The 24,957-nt window shown below is 36.7% G+C and overlaps 1 protein-coding gene across 1 annotated transcript; it reads left to right on the top strand.

Annotated features, from left to right (window-relative positions):
- Nucleotides 1–8,459: 8,459 nt before the first annotated feature.
- Nucleotides 8,460–15,485, top strand: kcnk1a (potassium channel, subfamily K, member 1a). The gene is made up of 3 exons (XM_056469701.1): nucleotides 8,460–9,005; nucleotides 12,075–12,470; nucleotides 14,214–15,485. Exons 1-3 carry the CDS (start codon nucleotides 8,651–8,653, stop codon nucleotides 14,477–14,479), a joined length of 1,017 nt encoding a protein of 338 aa, XP_056325676.1. The 5' UTR covers nucleotides 8,460–8,650; the 3' UTR covers nucleotides 14,480–15,485.
- The last annotated feature ends 9,472 nt before the right edge of the window (nucleotides 15,486–24,957 follow it).

The following is a 24,957-nucleotide window of genomic DNA, read 5'->3' on the forward strand; positions in this document are numbered from 1 at the left end:
TCTAAGAGTTTTCATGTGATTTTCTAAACTACTAGTGTTTTGAAATAATCGTGATAACTGTGAAACCGTGATTATTCCACAGACTGTAATCGTACAACCAAAATCTATAATCGTTACATCCATCCCTAGTCTATTTTAGCTTCTCAAAATAGCAACATGCCAGCAATGCACCTTAACACACCTCTTTTTTAGACCAAAACACCCATAAGTCCACAAAGTGGCACAAATGGATTTGCTACTTAAACAACGTGGCGGAAAATGGGAAAACTAGCGTTACGTTGGTCTGAAAATAGCAACACGTCGTGAAAACATGTCTTGCACCAGGTGTATGATAAATATGCCGCAACGAAAGTTTTGTTTTCATTTCCTCGCTATGAGAGCGCAGCTGGACTCATGTGTGGATTACAGTGGTCTGCTAACACGCGACAAAAATATGTTTGTAAGGAATATTTCTACCCAAGAGCTTTTCGCATCTGCAAATATTGAGATCTAGATTTGACACTTATCTTCTTTTAAAATAGATGCGGTTCCGAATGCGGGGCGTTGGATGGCAGTGGGGTGTCGCGGATGATAGTGAAAGTGAACAGCGGACAGGCGAGGGGTGCGATTATGGAGGGAGATTGGTAAAATGAGGTGCCGGATCAGAATGTACTCAAGGGAAAGTAAAAGTACACATTTTTAAAACTACTTAGTAAATGACAATTCCTGAGAAAAACTACTCAATTACAATAGTTTGAGTATTTGTAATTTGTTACTTTACACCATTGTGTAAATCAGAGAAGTAATGCAGGCTTTATTTTCAGAGAAGTCTACAGAGCTCAGCGTGTTCATCTCAGCTCTGCATGGACTAGACCCAGTGGAAGAGCCCCTGTGGGGTGGACCTGCCGGCAGGGATGTCTTTTCCAGATGCTGGCAGCAATGTCTGTTTTTTTTTGTGTGCACTACAGCCTACATGTCCAAAGTCAACTGCAGAACTTGTCCCGCCAGGAAGCTTCAACCTAAAACACATGCACATATATGCTGCATGTGGCCCTAATCAATGACGTGCCCCAAAAAGCACAGCTGAAAACATACACAGTGAGTGGCAGCTCCTGCCAAATCACGCAACCCGGCTAACGAGCGGTGCTGCCTGGCGGGCACATGGCATCAGCCTGTCTATGCGTCACAAGAGGATGACAAACCGAGGCCAGCTGTCAGATTTGTCCTGATCTTAATTTCGGCACTGTTGCAACATAAGTCTGGGAACCGGTCAACAGCCTGCGGATGGTCAAAAACAACCCTAACAGAAGGCAGAAATGCACATGCCAACCATTGAGACTGAATGTTGACTCTGGCCGGGGAGATTTGCACGTGTTTGCTTCCTGTTTGAGAGGCAATGACATGGTTACAGCGAATAATATAAACAGCTGTGCCATGTATGAGACAAATGATAGACTAAAAACAGGGTTAGGTGGAGACTAACAACATGATCTCCTTTGATTTATGAAGTAATCTCATGTTGGACTTTTGGGAAGTTCTTGTTTTCAGCAAACAGGACATTTAATCCCTATGTGCGCATTAAAATTTCATCCGTTTTGTAAGCCAGCAACTGAAAGAAAAGGGCTTCTGTGAAGCACTAAAATGAAGGTGGAATGCTTTGAAGCATTTATACGTGCAGGTGTAGATCAGCAGAAGTGTCGACAAAGAAATCGATTAATCTTCATTTTGCATCCTTGACATGGGAAATATCATGGTTCTTTACGAGATCTGAAAAATCAAGGCACATGAGTAATGGAAATAGCACTTAAAGCACTAAGCATGTGAAAATGGCCTTGAACAGTAGGTGATAAGCTAATAGTTGCCTCGTAAAACGGAAAGTACACAACCCAGCAATTCAAATCACATAACAAACAACTTCCTCTATATTTAAGGTGATTAAACGTGGAAATCACAAGTGTTTAAAACATAACACTTATCACAGCAGGCAGAGAAGTACAGTAGGCAGCAGAACATCAAAGATCTGTGGGTCGTGAAACGGGAAGGATAAATTATAGCCAGGTGTATAGTTGACAGCATTCTAGACTCACTTTAAAGGACTATAACTGTACAGATGTGGCATGTTAAACTTCTTTCTCCTCTCATAGTAGAGGAATGTGAATATAAGTGTTCAGGTGACTGTGAGAGTTAGCTGTGCTTTCATAAACAAGTTCTGGAGAATAACCAGAGCAGGTTTTATAAACAGCCTGAATCTGACCTTTTGAAACCTTTGGAAACTTTTAAGTAAGGTCATTTTCCACCTGATTTTTGGATTCACAGTACCCTCTAGTGGTCAAAGGGAGTTTCCAAAAAAGGATGCAAGCACATATTTAGAACTAGAAAGATCAGAAGCAACTTTTTCTTGGGTCAAGTCATTGAAAACCTTTATTGCACAGTCTGAAATCTGGCAGGGTGTTATGTTTCTCAGTGTAGATCTTGATTTTGTCATCTGTTCACTACATATTCTGTAGTTTAAAGGGATGTTCAAACAGGACTAGTTTTTGAATTCTTTCTCTTTTCCAATTATTTGAAAAATATATTATTGTTGTTGTTGTTGTTATTATGGTGGCTTAAGAAAACATATTATTCTTCCGTCGTCGTCATCTTCTTCTGTTTTCTTCTTCTTCTGAGACTAATTTCTATATACATCTCCTCCTAGACAGTTCATACTACAACTACCAAACTAACTCCAAACCACACTGAATTAAGTTGCTATATCTTTTCCAACTGACAGACTTACGGTTTTCCAAAAACTGAACCGCAAAATTCAGAAAAGTCCCATTGACCTAACATTGAACCAAACTTTATGACCTCATAACTGCGCCGGACTGTCATACAGACTTACGGTTATGTGCATTCACTCAGACTACCAATCTGCCAATCACTGATGACTTTTAAACGTACTCGCCACACCTTAGCAACCACTTACGGCATCTTAGCAACTGTCCTATATACTTCCCTTGTAAAAAAACTGCCATTGACTTTACATTGGAAATACTAACAACACACCTAGCAATCGCCTGGCAGCGCCTTGGCAACCACTCAGAACACCATAGCAACTGCCTAGCAACCACTCAGAACACCCGAGCAACCACCTAGCAACATCTTAGCAACCACCTAGCAATGTCTTAACAACCGCTGAGCAACCACTCAGAACACCCTAGCAACCATCTAGCAACATCTTAGCAACCACCTAGCAATGCCTTAGCAGCTACTTAGCAACCACTCAGAACACCCTAGCAACCATCTAGCAACACCTTTGCAACGACCTAGCAACCACTCAGAACACCTTAGCAGCCAGTAGGCATGGGCCGGTATGAAAAAATTCTGACGGTATGATAACCTTGGATAAAAATATCACGGTTTTGCGGTATTGTGATTACTGCTCTAAAATATATTCTTTTTAAATGTCTAGGTAAAAAACAAAAACTTCTTTCCCATTTGAACACAATATATTTTATTTTGAGAAGCATTAAAAGTATTTTGCAGCAGTAGCTAAAAATGTCGGGCTAAATAATTCAAATGAATCATTGATTTCTGTTGTCTTTATTTTATTTCAAAAACACAGATTTCTTTACAATTTAAAATGACATCTTCGGATATTTTTTCCGCTGGAGATACTGTTGTCCTAAAAAAAACTGTAAATAAAAAATAGTTCACATACCTTAGCACGGTATAGCAGAAATTTGTACGGTTTTAAAACCTTGACTTTTCCAAACCGCGATATAGCTTGAAAACTGTTATCATCCCATGCCTAGCAACCACCTAGCAACGCCTTGGAAACCACTCAGAACACTGTTGCAACACCTTAGCAACCACATAGAGCTCCCTAGCAATGCCTTAGCAACCACTCAGAATATCGTAGGAAGCACCTAGCAACAACTACCTGGAACACCCTAGCAATGCCTTAGCAACCACAGAGCAACCACTCAGAACACCTTAGCAACTGCCTAGCAACACCTAAACAACTACCTAGTAAGAAACATGCCAATCCTTACTAGAAACCTGCTAATCTATGTGTAGTTATCTATCTATGCCAACTTCATCAAACTTAAAATATTGCTAGAGTGCCCTCATGTGGTGTACTTTGAGCTGCAGACATATGTATCGTACATAGACATAAAGGGCTAAAACAAAAAGGGATGTATTAGTTCATATTTCAGTTCAGTAAAAGTGTCAACCAAATACTGTGTCCTCTGGCCTTTATTGGGAAAACTGGGCTGCGAATCCATACCACATCATCAGCAGAGAACCTAAAGAAAGAGTCTTTGACACTTCATCAATTCTGACTTATACTCGCAACTCTGACTTAAAAACTCGGAATTCTGACTCAAACACTCGGAATTGTGACTTTATAACTCTGAATTCTAACTTTCTAACTCGGAATTCTGACTTTATAACTCAGAATTCTGACTTTATAACTCAGAATTCTGACTTAAATACTCGGAATTGCGACTTTCTAACTCGGAATTCTGACTTTCTAACTGGGAGTTCTGACTTTCTACCTCAGAATTCTGGCTTAGATACTCGGAATTGCGACTTAATAACTCGAAGTTATGACTTTCTAACTCGGAATTCTGACTTTCTAATTCGGAATTATGACTTTTTAACTCGGAATTCTGACTTTATAACTCGGAATTATGACTTTATAACTCGGAATTCTGACTTTAGAATTTTTTTTTTTTTACATTTTTACATTTTTTACATTTTTACAATAGCATAAAACTACTATATATAGTAAAAAAAGAAAAAATATATGGTGTTTTGCTTATGGTTTAAATAGAAAAATAATGGGATAGGGTCATGGAATGGGAAAACACATTCTATGTGAAAACTCCCGTATGCATTAAAAACAAACAAAACAAGGGAGTTCATATGCAAAAGCCTCTAAGTGGCACCTGAATTTAGTTTTTCTAAAATGAGCATTTTTCTTAGCCATTTATGTTTATGTTCAGTTATTTCACATGAAAGGCAATAAAAGGAATTTATATGTTTATTGGCATAAAAGTGGAATTACTGAACATAAACAGGAACCGGAGAAAAAAATGCTGATTTAGAAGAAAATTTCAGATGGCACTTAAAGGCTTTTAGATATGAACTCTTCATATTAACATACACATTTAGCTTTTTTAAAGTAAAAAGTTGATCTTTTAAAAAAAAACTCCCGTTTTCTTTTCCTCTTCCTTTTAAACTACAAATTCTGTGAAATTTTTACGATTTTCACATCTGTCTTTCATCCAGAATTAATAGCTTATTTCAAACAACATAGTGGATATCTGGTATTTTGTCCTCTAGAATAAAAGTTTAAATTCATCTTATTATCAGTGACATTTATGTCAGTAATTGTCACATTAGATTAGTTTTAACATGTCGTTAGTATAACAGTAACACTGTCTCAATAACACTGGCTCAGTGTGCAAGTTGTCCACGCCTGTGTGTGTGACAGCAACAACCTTGACTACTGGCCCTCAGGTCTGGCCAGAGGTCTCACATTTCACTCGATCATCCAGAAATAACCCAAAGGAGCAGAGCGGAAAATAAAAAGGCTCTCTCAGGTTGACTTGTGTTCAGTATGAAGAATGAAGTGTACTGTCATAGTGATGCAGCAAAAGATGCATGAGGAAGTAATAGCTACCACTATAAGCTGTCCACTCATCTGGCACTAAAAACAGCCACTAAAATGACTATGAAATATCTATCAGAAATGTGTAAAATACAACGAGGACCGAGTCTGTGTATGCCACTGAATTTGTGAGCAGTCTGATGATCTCAGCTGTATTAGCTGATGCTATTGTTTTACCTGCAGAATGAGCAAAGGCATGTTTACTGAGATTATCATCTCTTGCTGTGTAATGCCTGCTAAACTGGGTGGAGTGCCACTTTGACACTGAGTTTACACATTTTTTTCAATTTTTAAGAGATTCACTTATCAAAAAGAGGCAGATCTTTAATATTTAATTACTGTAATTATTGTGCTAATTCGGGGCACGGAAGCGCAGTGGGCCTCACAGTAAGAAGGTCGCTGGTTTGAGCCTCGGCTGGGTTAGTTGGCATTTCTGTGTGGAATCTGCATGTTCTTCCCGTGTTTGTGTATGTGTGTGAATGAGAGTTGCAGCTAGAAGGGTATCCGCTGCGTAAAACATATGCTGGATAGGTTGGCGGTTCATTCTGCTGTGGCAACCCCAGATTAATAAATCCGAAAAGAAAATTAATGAATTGTGCCAATTTATTTTAAGTAATTCTTAATTTATACTGCCATGACTAGAAAGCCCCTTTACCATTATACATTTATTCCTAATGTGGTTAAAGCGGTAGTTCACTCAAAAATTAAAATCCTGTCATTGTTTACGCTCCCTTCACTTGTTCCAAACTTGTTTGAGCTACCTTCTACCTGCCAACAGTTCTGTTTTTCCTGGGAGTCTCCTGTATTTCAGACCCATTTCCCATTTCCCAGACTCATTGAACAGCATTGGACACAGACACATCCCCCCCCCACCCTCCATCTCACGGATTTTAAGAGACAAATGTTTGCAGGTATGCTTTCTTCTGTTGAACACAAAAGAAGATATTTCGAAGAAAGCTGGAAACCTGTAACCATTGACTTCCATAGTATTTGTTTTTCCTACTGTGCAAGTCAACGGTTACAGGATTTCAACTTTCTTCGAAATATCTTTTTTTGTGTTCAACAGAAGAAACTTATAAAGGTAAAAAGTGAGTAAATGTTTATTTTTTTTTGGTGAACTCTTCTTTTAATGCAAACTATTCCATATATTGCCCAAAAAGTCATAAAAATATCTACTTGTGGTTAAAGGCCCAATTTCTGTTATTCAGTTAAAATTATAATCTTTCTAGAATGTTCATGATTTATTAAGTTGCTGTGATGGTTTAAATAAATAATTTGAAAGTATACTCAATGGTTAATTTCAGAGTCAAACTTTTTTCCAGATTTTTAAGTTTAGGGGAGCGCGGGGCACAAAGTGTCACGAGGTAAAATGTAACACAGCATTTTTAGGTATTTGCTCAGGGTTAACCATGGCATGCTTCTGAGATTTTCACCACAGTGTCAGCAGACGTCTATCTGCCAATTATTGAAAAAGTTTGGCAAAATTTGGATGAGAAACACAGGAGAAACCATTTTTGCAGCATAAAAGTATTTTCTATTATACTTGATATTTGTTTAAGTATGTAAATAAAATCTTGTATTGTTGTGATTACCGTCTTCTAGGCTAAAAGATGGAACCATTTTGAAAAGTGTATAAAACACACAGTGACTGCTAGGTAGTTTTGAGGAAAACATGATACAGCGGGGTTAGTTGTAACAGGGTGTTACAAATAAGCCACACACTGTTGGACACCAATTTATCAAACTAAATAATTGTTGAATTTTTTAGTCTAATGTTGAGAACTTTTTATATAAAAAATGTTTTTAATAGAAAATATTATTTTTAATAGAAAAAAATATTTCATTGCTAATAATGCAAATAAATGCTGGGCTATATAGCATTAAAAAATGAGTTTAATTATTTAAAGTAAACTGAATTCAAAAATAATTGTGTGAAATCTGACTTTTTCAGCACGTTACAACTAACCCTCTGTCTGTTATACCTTGCCCCGCAGGTGGGGTAAATAGTAACATTTTTATTCCTGGCACTTTTAGCAATACTGCACAGAAACCATAGGTCCAGCAATCGTATAACCAGTGCTCATTTGTAGGAGAGGCTTGTGTGTTGTCAAAATATGGTTTGTCTAACCTCATTACTTTGTTCATTATTTGGCCACAACCAAAAAGTGTTACTTTGTGCCCCTCTCTTCCCTAAACAGTATCATTAATGACTTTTAAATTTAGTTGTTTGTACCATTTATATGGTACTTTTGTACTCCAGCTTAATTTACACATTGATCAGATGATAGACTGGAAAAGTCTACTTAAGCCTCCTCACAACTTAAACCCACATATGATGTTGGCTATACAGAGATATGGCTACAAATAAAAGCTTTTGGATACAGAAACAGGGTGGTCTAGTAACACTCGTTTGAGTCCGCTTTTGTTTTTCCATGAGACCATCCAGTACACACCTGGTCAAACCTGCTTTTCCAGGTAACACAATAGTTGCTGACTATAATGGAACTTCACGTACAGTATCGCCTCTTTAAGACAGCCTCTTCGCTATCTGTCCTCTGAACGCAAATGGGTGCGCCTGCTGTGATAAATACGATGAATAGAGCTAACCTGCGTAAGGTGAGGCGTGGAGGAACGAGGCGTCATGTATTTGACGCAAAATACGAATCATACTACGGCGAAGGACATCTCATGAATATTAAATTAGTAATACTGACGCTCACCGACAAACGTCCAATGTCGACTGATGGACTCGTGAATATGAATTAGGTAACGTAGACGTTGCGTTTTTAACTCATGAATATGTAAACACCCTTGCCATAGTACGATTAGTAAAAACGCGGCTCGATATCGTCTCTGTCACATCAGCTCCGCAATACAGGCAGAAGACGAACAGGAAATTATAACTCAAAGACAGCTCTAAGAGTGTTTGCTCACGTTTGTTTATAACAAACAAGTGTTTTTCTGTTGGCTACCTGTCTTAATTATCCCACCTATCTTTTTCCAGCAGAGACAATGCTTCAGTGTCTGTCGGGAAGTTCGTGTATGCGTGTCATAGACGGTTACAGGTCTACGTGGTATTTCTTAGTTTTGGTGCTGGCGTATGTTTTATACCTCATCTTCGGGGCTTTGGTGTTTTCCGCAGTGGAGCTGCCGTATGAAGAGCAGCTTCGACAGGAGCTTCGGACAGTGAAACAGCAGTTTCTGGAGGACAACGAATGTCTGTCCAATGACAGACTGGAGGAGTTTCTGATCAAAGCCTTAGAAGCGAGTAATTACGGTGTGTCGGTTCTCAATAATGCCTCCAGTAACTGGAACTGGGATTTCACTTCAGCGTTATTCTTCGCCAGCACTGTGCTTTCCACGACAGGTAAGAAGAACACACTTTCTTTAAATCTTGAGTGTTAAACAGCATACAATGCACGATATAGGCTTTGCATATTAGCCCAGTTGTTGATTTATATGATATAGGCTATCTTATAACGTGTCATCAGTAAGTCTACAATCATTTACACAAGACCAATGACAAGGGGTCAGTGTGTGATGATGTCATCTGCGAGGTCGATCTGTCCTCTCTGAGACCTCCGGTTAAAGCATCCGTTCAGCATACGGACGACAAGCTTGGATAGTCTTGTTATATACCAGAACAAAGGCAACATTATTTTATATTTGCACAAGCTCTAAATGTGCTTTAAACAAGGATATAACTTTAGTAAAGAGAGCTGCATTTAAACAAAGAGCTCCCTCCCTCCATAAAGAGTTATAAGTCAACAAAGCTTTATGGTCTGTTTGTTAGCAGTTGTAAGATACAATAAAGCACTTGTACTAAATACAGGAAATAAAAGTGAGGTGAAGAAAGTACTTGCATATCCTGCTAACTGGGCAAGGTAAAAAAAAAAGACTTCAAACAAATTGTATATTGTCATATACTCTTGGTATTTATTTATTAATTAAATATTTTACAGTAAGAAACTAATAACACTTAAATGTAATGATACTGTTATTCTACGTGGACCATGTTGCTCTAATTGGCTTCATTATTTTGTGAACAGTATTAAAAAAAAACAAAAATCACATTTTGTTAAGTGACTAACAGTGTAATTGTAATTGAGTTAATATTCAAAATATCAATGTTAAAATATCAACATTAAACTCGTTCTCATAAGCATACCTAAAATATGGTGGGTGGTGTATTTTTATAATTCCTAATTTTAATAATTTACATGACTTGTACAGATCTAGGAATCACAATTAAAAAAAAAAACATTTGGTCCTATACGCAATTTTCTGTTTGTCATAATTGTTCTGTATATATAATATTTTTTTTAAAATAATGATAAAAAGCTGTTTATACCCAATAAAATCTTTAGAGCTTTTTTAAAAATAAAATAATAATGATGATAATAATAATAATAATAATAATTGTTGTTATTATTATTAATAATAAACTTTAATAATTATTTTGACTTTTCCAGGTCTATGAATCACTCTTAAGAAAAAGTCTCACATCATCAAAATGAGCTGTTTTCCATAATAGGCTAATTTTACATAACCTTTTTATCTTTTTTATTCAAACAAGATTTTATGTTGTTTTAAAATTGTTTTAACCCATTTTATTCCGGGTTGACAACCACTGATATAGGCAAAACATAACTAAAATGAAAGTATTATTATTATAAGGCAATTCAAGTGCATTCCCACATATGCATAGTCCCTATAGAGCCCTTGTGCTTTTGTAATTAATTGAGTGTGTTTTGTGATTAACCACTGTGAGTGATTTGAAGGGTGTCTGAAGGATATCCAGCCAGTGTGTGTAGTGCTTCCAAGGATTATGCAACTTAATCCAGCAGGATTTAGGTTTTACAACGGGCAACACCCTTGACATTCCTGCATGGTGACTTTTCATTAAATGATTAAAGGGATAGATTACTGCACAATTAAAATTCAGCCATAATTTATTGCCCTCCAAATAGGGTTGTACAATGTGACGATATATATCATATTAACAAAAAAAAAGTCTACTCTTTCATATTATTCTCTATTGTTTATTTTGTGGTGTCACAAAGCACATTGTTTATGGTAATACTTTTTCATCATTTCTATGAAAGCAATATTTTGCCAACATTGAGATGTAGAAATCTGCATAACAGCATGGTGAGAAAGCTGCAATCTTGAAAGTAGTGTTTAGATTTTTGTGTTTTATTTAGCAATATTGTATGTTGCCTTGTAATTTTATAATATTTAAGTACTTTTGAAAAGTGTTTATTTCATTAATATTTATTTTATATTTCTACAATCAAATTTTGCCCTGAAGTTATTAAAAAGTGAATAAAAATCATATATGAATGAGGACATTTTTAGGTACACACTTTAAAATGTAAAAAATAAATAATTTGTACAATTCCAAAATGTAAACTATTTGTTGAAATTACAGAGTACTATATTGTGATATACACTCACCGGATACTTTATTAGGTATACCTGTCCAACTGCTCATTATTGCAAATTAGTCAAGACTATCTGCTGCAGTTCAAACTGAGCCTCAGGATGGGGAAGAAAGGTCATTTAAGTGACTTTAAATGTGGCATGGTTGTTGGTGCCAGACAGGCTGGTCTGAGTATTTCAGAAACTGCTGATCTACTGGGATTTTCACGTACAACCATCTCCAGGGTTTACAAAGAATGGTCATAAAAAAGAAAATATCCAGTGAGCGGCAGTTCTGTGGGAGCAAATGCCTTATTGATGCCAGAGGTCGAAGGAGAATGGCCAGACTGGTTCAAGCTGATAGAAAGGCAACAGTAACTCAAATAACCACTCGTTACAACCGAGATATGCAGAAGAGCATTTCTGAATGCGCAACATGTCCAACCTTGAAGCGGATGGGCTACAGCAGCAGAAGATCACACTGGGTGCCACTCCTGTCAGCTAAGAACAGGAAACTGAGGCTACAATTCACACCGGCTCACCAAAATTGGACAATAGAAGATTGGAAAATTGTTGCCTTGACTGAGTGTCGATTTCTGCTGTGACATTCTGATGGTAGGATCAGAATTTGGCGTCAACAACATGAAAGCATGGATCCATCCTGCCTTGTATTGACTGGTCAGGCTGGTGGTGGTGTAATGGTGTGGGGGATATTTTCTTGGCACATTTTATACCCATTAGTACCAACTGAGCATTGTGTCATCACCACAGCCTACCTGAGTATTGTTGCTGACCTGACCACCCCTTTATAACCACAGTGTTGGTTTTTGGCCCTTCATACCAAAAAGTTTGGGCACCCCTGCTCTAGAGGGTGAATATTTGACAAGTTAATTGTCATTTTGATGTAAATTATCCCTTTAAGCATGCATTTAATTTTGGGTAAATTGCTAAATGTGATTGTCTCAATATAGAGGAAACCCTTTAAATAACCTTAATATATATTTTTATTTTCCAGGATATGGGCACACTGTTCCTCTATCAGACGGAGGTAAGGCCTTCTGCATCATTTACTCAGTGGTGGGAATCCCATTCACTCTGTTGTTCTTGACGGCGGTGGTCCAGAGGATCATGGAGTTCAGCACACGCAGGCCCATAGAGTTCCTGCACCGGCGCTGGGGCACCTCCAAACCTCTGCTGGCCGCCATGCACGCAACACTACTGGCCATTATAACTGTCTCCTGCTTCTTCCTTATACCTGCCATCATCTTCTCAGTGCTGGAGGAGGAGTGGAACTTCCTGGAGTCCTTCTATTTCTGCTTTATCTCTCTTAGTACCATTGGCTTAGGCGACTATGTGCCAGGAGAGGGTTACCATCAGAGGTTCCGAGAACTTTATAAACTGGGCATTACCTGTAAGTATACAATCAGATGTATTATTACTGATGTCCAGAGCTATACAGCTATGGGAAACTTAAGACACAATCTCAGTTTCTCTGAATTTAAATGATAAATTCATACATTATACAGTGCTCAGCATAATTGAGTACACCCCATTTTGAAAATGAATATTTTTATCCATTTCTCAGTGAATATGGGTAATGTATTTTGGTGCATTTGAACAAAACAGATTTATTACATATATATTTATGAAAATAATATTTTAGTCACAGAACATCTTTAGAAATGGAAAGATAATACATTTAAATTCATACAAAATATTGGGGGAAAAAATTTCAACAATTTTATATCCTTTTTGTTTCTTTATTTTTGAAAATGATATTTAATATTTTTCTATAACATATACATTTGGGTGTACTAGTTTTTGGACTGTTATCGTAAGTTATTTTATTAGATAAGCTCCAGATTTGGTTTTAGCACTGACTAAACTAATGTATATGCACTAATATAATATTGTAAAACATCCTATAGAAAATATGAATTTAAATTAGGGTTTTGTGAGGCGTGTACTTGTATATGCTAAGCACTGTATGTGTGTGCATGTATGTGCATTTGTATGTATATGTGTGTGTGTGTGTGAATTTAATTTTGTAAGGTCTGACATTTTTTTTTCAGTTTAAATAATTTAATTCAGAGTGCTTTTGTTATTTTCTTCAAGAAAAAGAAACATTCTCAAATGTTGAAAATCAGGATTATTCCACCAAATATTGATTTCTAAACTTTTCTAATGTTAAAACTTTATAATGAATATAAACATGTCTAATCTTTAAATGACAACATGTTTATTTTTAATTGGAAATAAATGCAATCAGTAGTTTACAGATATTACCCCCCAAGTCTAGGGGAAAACAACATGAGCATAATAAATTAAATAAGGTTGTGGATGGTGGATTTCCCAAGGGAAATAAACAAAAAAAAAACGTATGCAAAAGATCCCCTTTGGTTGGACACTCAGTTGAGAGTAATTGAACAGATTTATTGTAGAAAAAAAAGTAGCAATTTAAATAAGCATCTCTTCAGGGTGGCCACTGGCCAAAAAACAAACAAAATAATCTGCAAAGTAAATCATCTAAATAACCTGTAAGTCTTTAAAGAAAAATACAGGAAGCTTACCTTTTTCCCTAAACATAAACAAAGTCAAAAGTAGTCAAAATAAATAGGCAGGCCACTCCTACAAGCTGAAACTCTCAAAAAGTTGCAAGAATACGTGGACATTTCGACAAGAATAAAGTTAAAGGCTGGACAAAGGAAAAGACACAATACAGTGTGAAACAAAAATAACTAATTAAACTTTAATCGTAACTACAGAATAAAATTTTAAAAATATATATTCAAGCATAACTATAAATGCTAAATGCAGAGAATTTAGTTGAATTGTTTTTTATATTTCTGAGAGATCTTATTTTCACCAATGTTAATTTTTGATAGAAAATACAGTAAAAGCAGAATAATTTTGCAGTTTTATTACAATAAAAAGCAATTAATCTATTGGAATAATAAACTGGATAACTCATTTGGACACTAGTGTACGCGGTCAGGTCAATTAAAATGATCATTAACTTTGAACCTAACTTCTTTAATTTTGCTTGCACTTTAGCTTAGGTTACCTTACAAACTTAGCATTTGACTATTTATTTCCCCCCTAACAAAAACTCAACATTACTCTCTTTAACTCTATCCGTCTCTCTCACTTACAGTCTACCTGATATTGGGCTTGATCGCTATGTTGGTGGTTCTGGAAACCTTCTGTGAGCTTCAGCAGCTGAAAAAGCTCAGGAAGATGTTCTACCTGAGGAAACAAAAAACAGAGGACCAGCTTAATATCGTAGATCACGATCACCTCTCCTTTGCCTCTGTGTCCGACCAGGCAGCCTCATTCAGAGAGGATAAGACTGAACTGTTTCCTGATGATATTGTCTCCAGCTCACCTATTGCTAACTCGAATGGATCATTGGAGCGATGAGGCTTCCTTCATTTCCGTGTCTGGAACCTCGACACATTAACTTTTCAAAAACATGTCCATAAAGAGCATAATGTATTGTTAGTGTACTCTGCTGTCAAGTTAACTGAGATCTACTATAGATATGAATACCTGAAATACCGACTGAAGGTAATTTATTGCAAAACATTTGTATATCACACAATGGCCACATACTCACTGTAGCTAAATTAAGTTGTTTATGAGAGTGGCAAGCATATTCAGCAATCAGATTAACAGTAAATTAGATTGTAACAAATGCATTTACAGAAATTTTACTAGGGTTGAGACGATAAGTCAAATCAAAAACTCATTACGCGTCAGCTGTTTTCAGATCTTTCAGAATGCATCGCAATTGTTTCTGGAATTTATTGTCCCAGTGATAAATTTTACACAGTGTGTAGAACTAAACTGAACAACTAGTTGTTAAAGCAACATTATGTAGCTTCTTTAACCTCAAAATAATGAATCAAATTATTTCAGCAATAATGCTTCACCAAAAATGATTATTCTGTTGTCATCTACATTTCTGGGGAGTTTCTTCTCCTGTTAAACAAAAAAGAAGATATCTTGAGGGAAAGCTGGAAACCTGTAACCACTGATATAGTGTATTGGCCTTTCCTACTATGGATACAGGTTTCCAGCTTTCTTAAAGAGTCCGGATTTTGACTGCGTTCAGCGCAAGATAGAGAGAAATGCCCACCACGGCTATGAAGTTGCAGCCAGAGAGTATGTGGAGAGCCCAATGCAGGAATGCAAGAAAGCAATGCAGTTAAACACCAGCATATTACTCTACTGTTAACGCTAACCCCAAGTAATAACAACGACACATATTCAGTATTAATCCACACAGTGGCAAGAGTTGAACTATTTTGTGAATTAACCACGCATTGTAAATTGTAAATTAACCACTGCAACTTATCTTTGCGTGTGTGAGGAACAGCTGATGGTGGCCATAGCAAGGATGAACGCCAGAGGATTGCAAGTTCAGAAACACATTTAAATCGTTAAAGAAGAAGCATGCGTCACGTTTTCATTGTGGTTTTGGGCACAATATGTGAATAGCCATAAATGTTTAGCCTAAGAGAGACAATACAAGCACTGATCTATAATAGATACATGATTACAAGCCGTGCAGGGCGATTACAACTTATAACACACAATTAAACCCATATTTTGCAAACTACAGAAAACGAGGCAACAATATTAATTACACTTACATGTTATGCTCTGGAGATAGAAGAAACTGGTCCATGTGAACTGCAAGAGTTACTGACAAAGTCACTGTCAAAGTCTGACAAAGTCCCATACATAATAGTCTCTGCTGCTCCTTGCGTTAATAGCAAATAGCCAGCGAATCCCACGTCGCAGCGTAGGTTATTGTATCAAAAATCTGAAAAACGACAGGAACATCCCCACATTCTGTCAGTGATCGTCATCTTTGCGTCATGATCAGTCCTGTGATCCCCGTGCTCCTAGTGTCTAAAGGGAAAGTGCGTTCACATTGTACCCGATCTGGAACTACATATTTTATTAATGTACAGTATCGACGTTGATGCATTCAAGCAAAAGATCCAAACCTAACTCGATTCATTCATTCGACTCTGAGTCGACTATTTCCGTTAAGAATCAATAGTTTTAAACGCGGCGCACTTTCAGATTTAAGCCTCAGCTGGATGTTTTCATTCACTTAGTGCTGTGTTACACACTGCATCAAAAGTCATTTTCAAAAACCCATAATAGGGGCTCTTTAAAAATATTTTCTTTTGTGTTCAACAAAAAAACCCATAAAGGTCAATTTTTCATTTTTTGGGTGAACTATTATTGCTGAAATAACTTTCGAGTCATACCTGAACAGCCTCCTGTCTCCTAAAACCACACTTGCCACTTTGGGTACTTGGGCGATTATAAACCCCTTCAGCTAAACCATAGAAATATATAGAAATGTCTGAGTGGAATAGTGTGATCTGCTATATGGCATACGTCATATATTTACTGTTCTTGGATGTTCTTGGATCAACATCCATGTTAGCCCTGAAACATTCCAATGAGCAAATCAGATTTCAGGGATACGTTTACAGTTTATGTTAAAATAAGGCTTACTGTTAGGATTATGTGATTCTACATCACTGTTATCCAACTATTTATCCCCTAAGATTTGGGGAAAAATAGTGGGTAGGTTTATGGTTGGGATTAGGTATGGATTACATTTTCAAACAGGAATGATGTTCCAGGATCAACATAGATGTTAATCCAGGATCTTCATCCTATTTGACTGCTCAGCTCATGGCCGAGGTGGAGTTAAGTAACAGCTACAGTTAGTATAAGTTGAAATGATCTAATTATGCAAGTTCCAAAACCAACACAATGGCAAAGCCAGCAAAGAGGGAATGTGATCAGACACAAGCCCAAACAAGAATCAATGTGAGATGAGCATACACTCAGTCACATCTGAACAGTTATTCAAATAAGGAGGATTTTACTTTACAGCATTATAAACCTATGGCAATGCCCTGTGTATAGGCTATTAGGACATTACGTGTAACATGCTACTTTACCTTGTCAGTTGAAATGGTTTCCAAATGAGGTTTCTGCATTCAAGAAAATGCAAGATGCAACGCAAGAAAAGTTACATAGTGTTGCTTAATTGACATATATAAACATGGATTAAATGCACCATGCATAAACCCTGGAGTTATGTGTCTCTTGTTTATGTATGGTGCAAGAAATTACAGGGAATGAGCTACAGTAGGTCTTGACTATTAATGTTGGCAGATCTTATCAAAATAACCACCTGTCATATTACTAAAGTTTAAAATAGTGAAGGGCGTCACGGTGGTGCCGTGGGTAGCATGATTGCCTCACAGCAGGAAGGTCGCTGGTTCGAGCCTCGGCTGGATTAGTTGGTTATTTCTGTGTGGAGTTTGCATGTTCTGCTCGTGGGTTTCCTCCGGGTTCTCCGGTTTTCCCCACAGTCCATGACATGCGGTATAGGTGAATTGGGTAGGCTAAGTTGTCCGTAGTTTATGTGTGTGAATGGAGGTGTATGGATGTTTCCCAGTTATGGGTTGCAGTTGAAAGGGTATCCGCTGCGTAAAACATATGCTGGATAAGTTGGCGGTTCATTCCGCTGTGGCAGTCACTAGGGGATTCAACGTACACTGTAAAAATTCCACACAATTCCTTAATATTGTCTCAAGTTAACTGTTTTGTGTTTAATCCAATTAAACAATTTTACTTAAGTAGTTTGAACCACCAGCAAAAAAGTATACAAGTTTTTTGATGTATTAAAAGGAATAGTTCACCCAAAAATGTATATTCTATCATCATTTTCTCACCCTCCACTTGTTCCAAACCTGTTCCAAACACTAAAGAAGAGATTTTGAAGACTTTACTACTATGAATATCAATAGTCTTCAAAATATCCTTTTTGTTTGTTTGTTTGTTTGTGTGTTCAACAGAAGAAGGAGTTTAAACTGGTTTGGTTGGTGTAGTGTGAGTAAACGTACACTTTTGGTTAAACAGTACATTTTGGGTAAACCTTTAATTAGCAATTCAATTAGCTTAAAACTTTACAGTGTGTATGTGGCCAAAATCACATTATATGCCATTGTTCATGAAGCTACTGAACTGAGAAACATCTTGTCATCAGGGTTTGTGTGTGTATGTAACAGAATCCATCCATCCTGTCTGAAAATAAGTAGTTAACTGGTAAGTGGTCCTAGTCTAGCTTTACATATTCCATATACTGTTCTTCTTAAGTGACTTCAATGGGATCACGTATTACTGATTTACACTTTGTATTAGCGTAAATGCTAATCTTTTCAGGTTACTTACAGGTTAAGTTTGTAGATATTGCTTAGTGTTGGAAAACATTCCATCCAATTGAAGGAAATCAGGCATGTTTTATTTTAAAGGCCATGTTTGAATGCAAGGGCATCTTTCTGCAAGTTTTTTGTTGTTCGGAATTACTTGAAAGTCTGATTAATCCATGTTTTTTTTTTATCTTTGTCATGAATTATATCTGCCTTATATTTTTCCTCTACTAGGTTCTTTTTGAAAAGACAGGGGCAGGTCCCTGGTGACAATATTTGTAAATGCTTTCCTTAATTAACACATAAAGGGAATTTAAATCTATTTTCGGTAGAGGCATCAGACAATCAACAATCTGCTTTATACATTTTTTTCTAGGGCATTTATGTCTTGCGGGGGCATGTTGGCTCCTTTGAAGCAGTGGCGTTTGTTGCATTAGACATTATTCACCATCGCTAGGTGCTGTTGTGCATTGAGTGAGTTACTGTACTGTTGTATTGCACAGCAAAGAGCATCAAGTTACATTGTGACTTGGTGTATCCTGAAGGAAATGCATATTATTTAATCATTCATTTGTAGTTTTTAGTTCTATATTTTAATATTATTGCACATGCCTAAAGATGCTGAAATTGTTGTTTCAGAATTGTTTCACATGCTGAAAGGATGTTTTGAGTCGCACTTTAAAAAAATAAACTGGAGAATATAGTTTGGCTGTGTTTTTGAACATTTTTCAACCTATAAACAGTGGTGTAAAGTAACAAATTACAAATACTCAAACTACTGTATTGGAGTAGTTTTTCTCAGAAATAATAGTAATTATTTCTTTTAGTAATTTACTTAGTAGTTTTAAAAATTAGTACTTTTACTTTGCCTTGAGTACATTTTTAGTGTTGTATCGGTACTTTTACTCCACTACTTTCCTTCAACCTGCAGTCACTACTTTATTATTTCTTGTCTATGGGGATTGGAAAAATCTGTCCTGTGATGTCCAATCAAATTGCACATAGAAGGTAAATAACATCATAATGAACTACCTAAAGAAATGGGCGATTTATAATTGGAGCAAACTGTTTGGAAGCATTAAAAGTGGCCAAGATGATGTCCAAAGTCATTACATGCAATGACCCAGAGACTGTTTAGATGCATGTCGCTGATGAGAAGATGACGGATGTTTACTGTATCATGACCCGAAATGGCCTTAAACACCCAGCATTTATAAACTTTAACACATTATAAATGCAATCTAAACACATCTCCTCCACCCCTCAGAGATGTTTACTCGTTTAATTTTGCTAGGCCAAAACAGCTTTGTGGACCTGAGCAGCTGTAGAGTCTGTTGACAGTCTATCAGGATGCTTGCTCAGCGCTGTTTAAAGGGTTATTTACTTTGCTATTTGGGAGTAAATGTGATGCCGTCCTGCAATAGTGGTGCTGAAATTGAGCCGAGGTTATGTTAACAAGGCCCTGCAGCTGTGCTCACCTTGTTAAACTTGAACAGGGCAGATTTCAATAAGTTGCTAAGGGTGTGTGAAACTGTAAAAGACATTCTTGAGTTGCTCTAGGCATTCATTTGAATGTAATACTTATTACTAGGTAAACTGAGCTTGGTCATTTTGCTTGTAAAGCTTTTATTTCAGGGCTTTTTCTTACATAAATGAATAATTCCCTCAAGTCATGAGAAATCTTTTATTTTAGATGCACTACTTACCAGCAAATGGTAATTTTTCATTTTTTTCATACCTCAGGAGGTCTCGGTAATGCATAATTTATTGTAGTTACTCTTCTAAAATTCCCCAGGAGACTACATGTCCACAAATAAGACAATTGTTTACAAACAGTAAAAATGCAAAGTATTAAAGGGATAGTTCGCCTCGAGATTTACTAAAGAATGGCGGTAACCAGCAGCCATTGACATCTATAGTAGGAACACATGATATGGAATTCAATGGCTGCAGCTTTCCAACATTCTTCAGTATATCTTCATTTGTGTTCAACAGTAAAAAGAAACTCAAACACTTTTGGAACAAATGGAGGATAAGTAAATCATGACAATCACATTTTTTGGGTGAACTACCCCTTTAATGTGAATATGAAGTTTATACTCTTATCAACCACTTTATTAGGTGTACCTGTTAAACTAGGTATTAGGCCAATAATATTTAATCAACCAATCAAATGGCAGCAACTCAAAAGCATTTTAGGCATGTAGGTCAAGATTCGAAGCAAGCGTCAAAAAGGGAAGAATTAACCACTCTGTACAAACAAAGTCTGCAGAAGAGTATCTGTAAATACACAAGACATTGAACCTTGAAGCAGATAAGCTACAGCAGCAGAAGATGCTCCTGTCAGGTTGAAAAAATGTTGCTTGATATGATAAGATTTGCACTGCATTCCATTTGAAAGGGCTCATCTTTATACCCTAATCTCTTCGGTTTTAGCCTTTAGAGTTGAAACTTTGAAGGGATTAGGGCATAGGCCCTTCTGAAAGAAAATAAACATCCTGCGCAAAGGATCATGGAGTGTCTATCAGTTAAACTCTGCAAAATCCTTCATTCTAAAAGTTTCTTCAAAGTGACCAGTTTGTGCACTTCGATTTGGAATGACACTTCAAAATGGCAGATAAATATAATTGTTTTCACTTGGAAGTGCCCTTCAGAGGATAATAAACCTCAGTTGGAATGCACCACTGATTTCTGATGCAACATTCAGATGGTAGAATAAGAATGTGGAGTAAAAAAACTAGCATGAACTAGTCCTATGTTGTTTTAAAGGCACAGGCTGCTGCTGGTCGTGTAATGGTGTAGTGGGTAACTCATTTCTTGGCTATTTTGGATACCAAGTTAGCATCTTTTAAAGTACAAATGAATTCAAAACTAGCCATATGATTTTGTTAGCTCACATTGTTAGTTTTGAAGGTGAACAATTCATCTGTGCATGTCATTAAGATAAAAACGTTTGCCCTTGCTGTTTGTTTTCAGTGAATTTCTCAGATTACGTCTATCTGAGGTATTGTCCAACTGTCAGTTTTGACAAGAAACATAAATTGTGAGGAGGAGGTGTCTGTTTGGTTGCAATAACTCTTCCAAAACCCTTTTGCTGATCTTTCCAAATCTACTTTACTACATCCAATCAGCTCGCGGTAGAAAAAACAAGGCACATCCACCATTTTCTCATTTCATATTCGCTTTCTCTAACTGCGTCACAATACAGAAAAACAAAATGGTCACAGCTTCCATGCGGACTTTAACTGCCACAATCTACTATCCAAAATTATGACAACATTCTACCCACCTTGTAAATTTGAGGAAGGAAATTGAGTCTCTCATTTGTTTGGGCTCACCAAAATTGGACAAAACTAAATGTATGCTGCTTCATTTGATGGCTACATTGTCATTGTCAAGCTCAAATCATCTCAAGCTGGTTCTCTGAACATGACAGTGAGTCAACTAAACTCAAATGGTTTCCACAGTCACCAGATCTCAATCCAAAAGAGCAGATTTGGGATGTGAACAGCTAAAGAGCTGTGTTTTCAGCTGCTACATTGGAAGATGTGATGCTTTCAGCAGTTTGAGTGGAGGTTGGCAGCTCATTCCACCAGAGGGTGTACATTTTGGGATGCTGTTCATTCTGAGTTGGTGGCACGTGGAAGGATACATTTGTTGTGAATTAGCAAGTAGTTTATTAAATTTAATTCTGGCTACAACCAGGAGCCAGTGGAGTGAGATCAGAAAGAGTGTGATTTGTGCTTGCTTTGACTAATTAAAGAATATGACGTGCTGTTGAGTTCTGGATCATCTGCAAATGCTTAACCACACTGTTTGCAAAGCATTGCAGTGGTAAAGTCTTTAGATAAACATTTGAACAAATAGCTTTAAGTTCCTATTGAAATTTGATTATTATTATTATTATTTTAGAATATTTAAATATCTTAAATGATATATCAGGATGTATGTTTGTATATTTTACATGTACAAAAGACAAAACATGAGATTTGATTCACAAGGACAAGACGAGACCAGATTTTATTTTATCTTCAATGATGAAATATGTGAATGAAAAATAGTCTTTTATTCAACAACAACAAAAAAAAAATCACAAATTGCAAAACTATTTGGGTGCTTCTTTAAAATCAACTTGTAATGAATGTCATTTTACTTCTATTTTAATAAACGCAATGCAGAGGACATGATAAACACTGCTAAATATTTTTACTAATATGTGAATGGCAAATAGTTTTTTATTATACAGTTGAAGTCAGAAAGTCAGCACCCCTGTTTATTTTTTCCCCCAATTTCTGTTTAACAGAGGGAAGATTTTTTGATTTCTAAACATAATAGTTTTAATAACTCATTTTTAATAACTGATTTATTTTATCTTTGCCATGATGACAGTAAATAATATTTGACTAGATATTTTTGAGACACTTCTATACAGCCTAAAGTAACATTTAAAGGCTTAATTAGGTTAACTAGGCAAGTTAGGGTAATTAGGCAAGTTATTGTATAATGATGGTTTGTTCTTTAGTCTATCGATAAAATATATAGCTTAAAGGGGCTAATAATTGTCCTTAAAGTGTTTTTAAAAAATTAAAAACTGCTTTTGTTCTAGCCAAAATAAAACAAATAAGACTTTCTCCTGAAGAAAAAAATATTATCAGACATACTGTGAACATTTCCTTGCTCTGTAAACATCATTCAGGAAATATATAAAAAAAAGAAAAAACAATTCAAAGGGGGGCTAATATAAAAATTGTAAATATTAGCTAAATATTTGCTGATATATGAATAGAAAATAAACTTAAATGCAAAACAATTTAGGTGTTTTAAAACAATTGTAACGAAAGTCATTTTATTTGTATTAATTCGATTTGTGTTTACAATGATTGACTTTCAGCATGTCTAAATGCATGTCCATCACATGGTTATGAACCATGGTTAATGTGTGTGGCTGCAGTTGTAGCCTCTGTTGGACGCGACAGTAGCTAAACTCCGATTAAAAAAAATAAAAAAAGTTACGTCACACCCGCCTGCCCAACCAATTGACATGCAACTCCAAATCTATCCTGGGTTGCCAGGTTTGTGTTAAGCACTTGATTTGCAGTTCAAATGTTCACTTGCAATCCTGGTACCAGTCTTCAATGCTAATTTTACCCACACGCTCCATCATAACATCACAACTCACGAGACAACTTTTCACCTCGACGTGATTTAATCGAGAATTATAAACTAGATCTTGTCACATCCCTATACTACAGTAATACAACCATGTTTAAATGTATAAATCTAAAGCATGATTATCCACAAATAAATATATTTTATTATATATTTTTTTTATTATAATTTTTTTAAGGGATAGTTTCTGGGAAAATTCTGTGATTATTCATCATACACTTGTTCCCAGCCTATTTGAGTTTCAAAGGAAGATACTTCAAAGAATGTTGAAAAAACTGCCATTGACTTCCTAATATGGATAAGTGGCTGCTTTTTCCGACATTGTTCAGATTATCTTGCTTTGTGTTCAACAGAAGAAAGAAATGTTTGATTAGAACCACCTGAATGTGAGTAAATCATGAGGATTCTTTTATTTTTGGGTGAACTATTATTTAACGAGGTGTCACGGTGGTGCCGTGGGTAGCACGATTGCCTCAGAGCAAGAAGGTTCCTGGTTCGAGCCTCGGATGGGTCAGTTGGCATTTCTGTGTGGAGTTCGCATGTTCTCTGTATGTTCGTGTGGGTTTCCTCCGAGTGGTCCGGTTTCCCCCACAAGTCCAAAGACATGTGGTATAGGTGAATTGGGTAAGCTAAATTGTCCGTATTGTATGTGTGTGGATGAGTGTGTATGGATGTTTCCCAGTGATGAGTTGCAGCTGGAAGAGCATTCGCTGCGTAAAACATATGCTGGATAAGTTGGCGGTTCATTCCGCTGTGGCGACCCCAGATTATTAAAGGGACTAAGCTGAAAAGAAAATGCTAGTATGTTCTATTAACAAAATGTAAGTCATGGATTACTATGTTCAGAGACACAAATGTAGCTCTTTTAAGATCAAAACTGTAACAAAAAATGACTACAGTAAATCCCACAAATATTGAGATGACAAAACTAGCAAGACCGCCTCCATTCATTAAATATGCCGAGATGAGATTTGGTGCCACCTGCGGTCATCTTACCCTCCAGCTCCCCTTCAAGTGAACCAACTATTGAATACCGCAGGTGTTATATATAAACGTCTCCCTTTGCCTTTGCCTTTGGATCGTCCTTGATAAATGTGAATAATCTCCACCAGAGTGCTTCGACAGTTCTCACCCAAGATTTTTCAATTAAACTCCCTCTCCCATGGCCTGTGTTTATCCAAGCTTCATTAGATGTCAGGTCTCGCTACAGTGTGTGCCAAGCTCAATTTGGAGTTAAGCATATGCAGGGCAGACCTCATGGCTTCTCCCCACGGTGTTCTCCAATGGGAGGGTATTGACGGCGCTGTCAGAAGTTTTTGCTTAGCTAAGCTCAGGTCCAGACTGAGGCTTGTGCTGGGGTGGAGACGCTGCTTCCGATCGATAGGTGCCAACCAGTTACAATGAAGTCCTGTTCGCTCACCACACACACACATACAGACTGTGGCTCACACCCCCACTGCTAGCCATCTTTCAAAAACT

Source organism: Danio aesculapii, chromosome 12, assembly GCF_903798145.1.
Source record: "Danio aesculapii chromosome 12, fDanAes4.1, whole genome shotgun sequence".
NCBI lineage: Eukaryota > Metazoa > Chordata > Actinopteri > Cypriniformes > Danionidae > Danio > Danio aesculapii.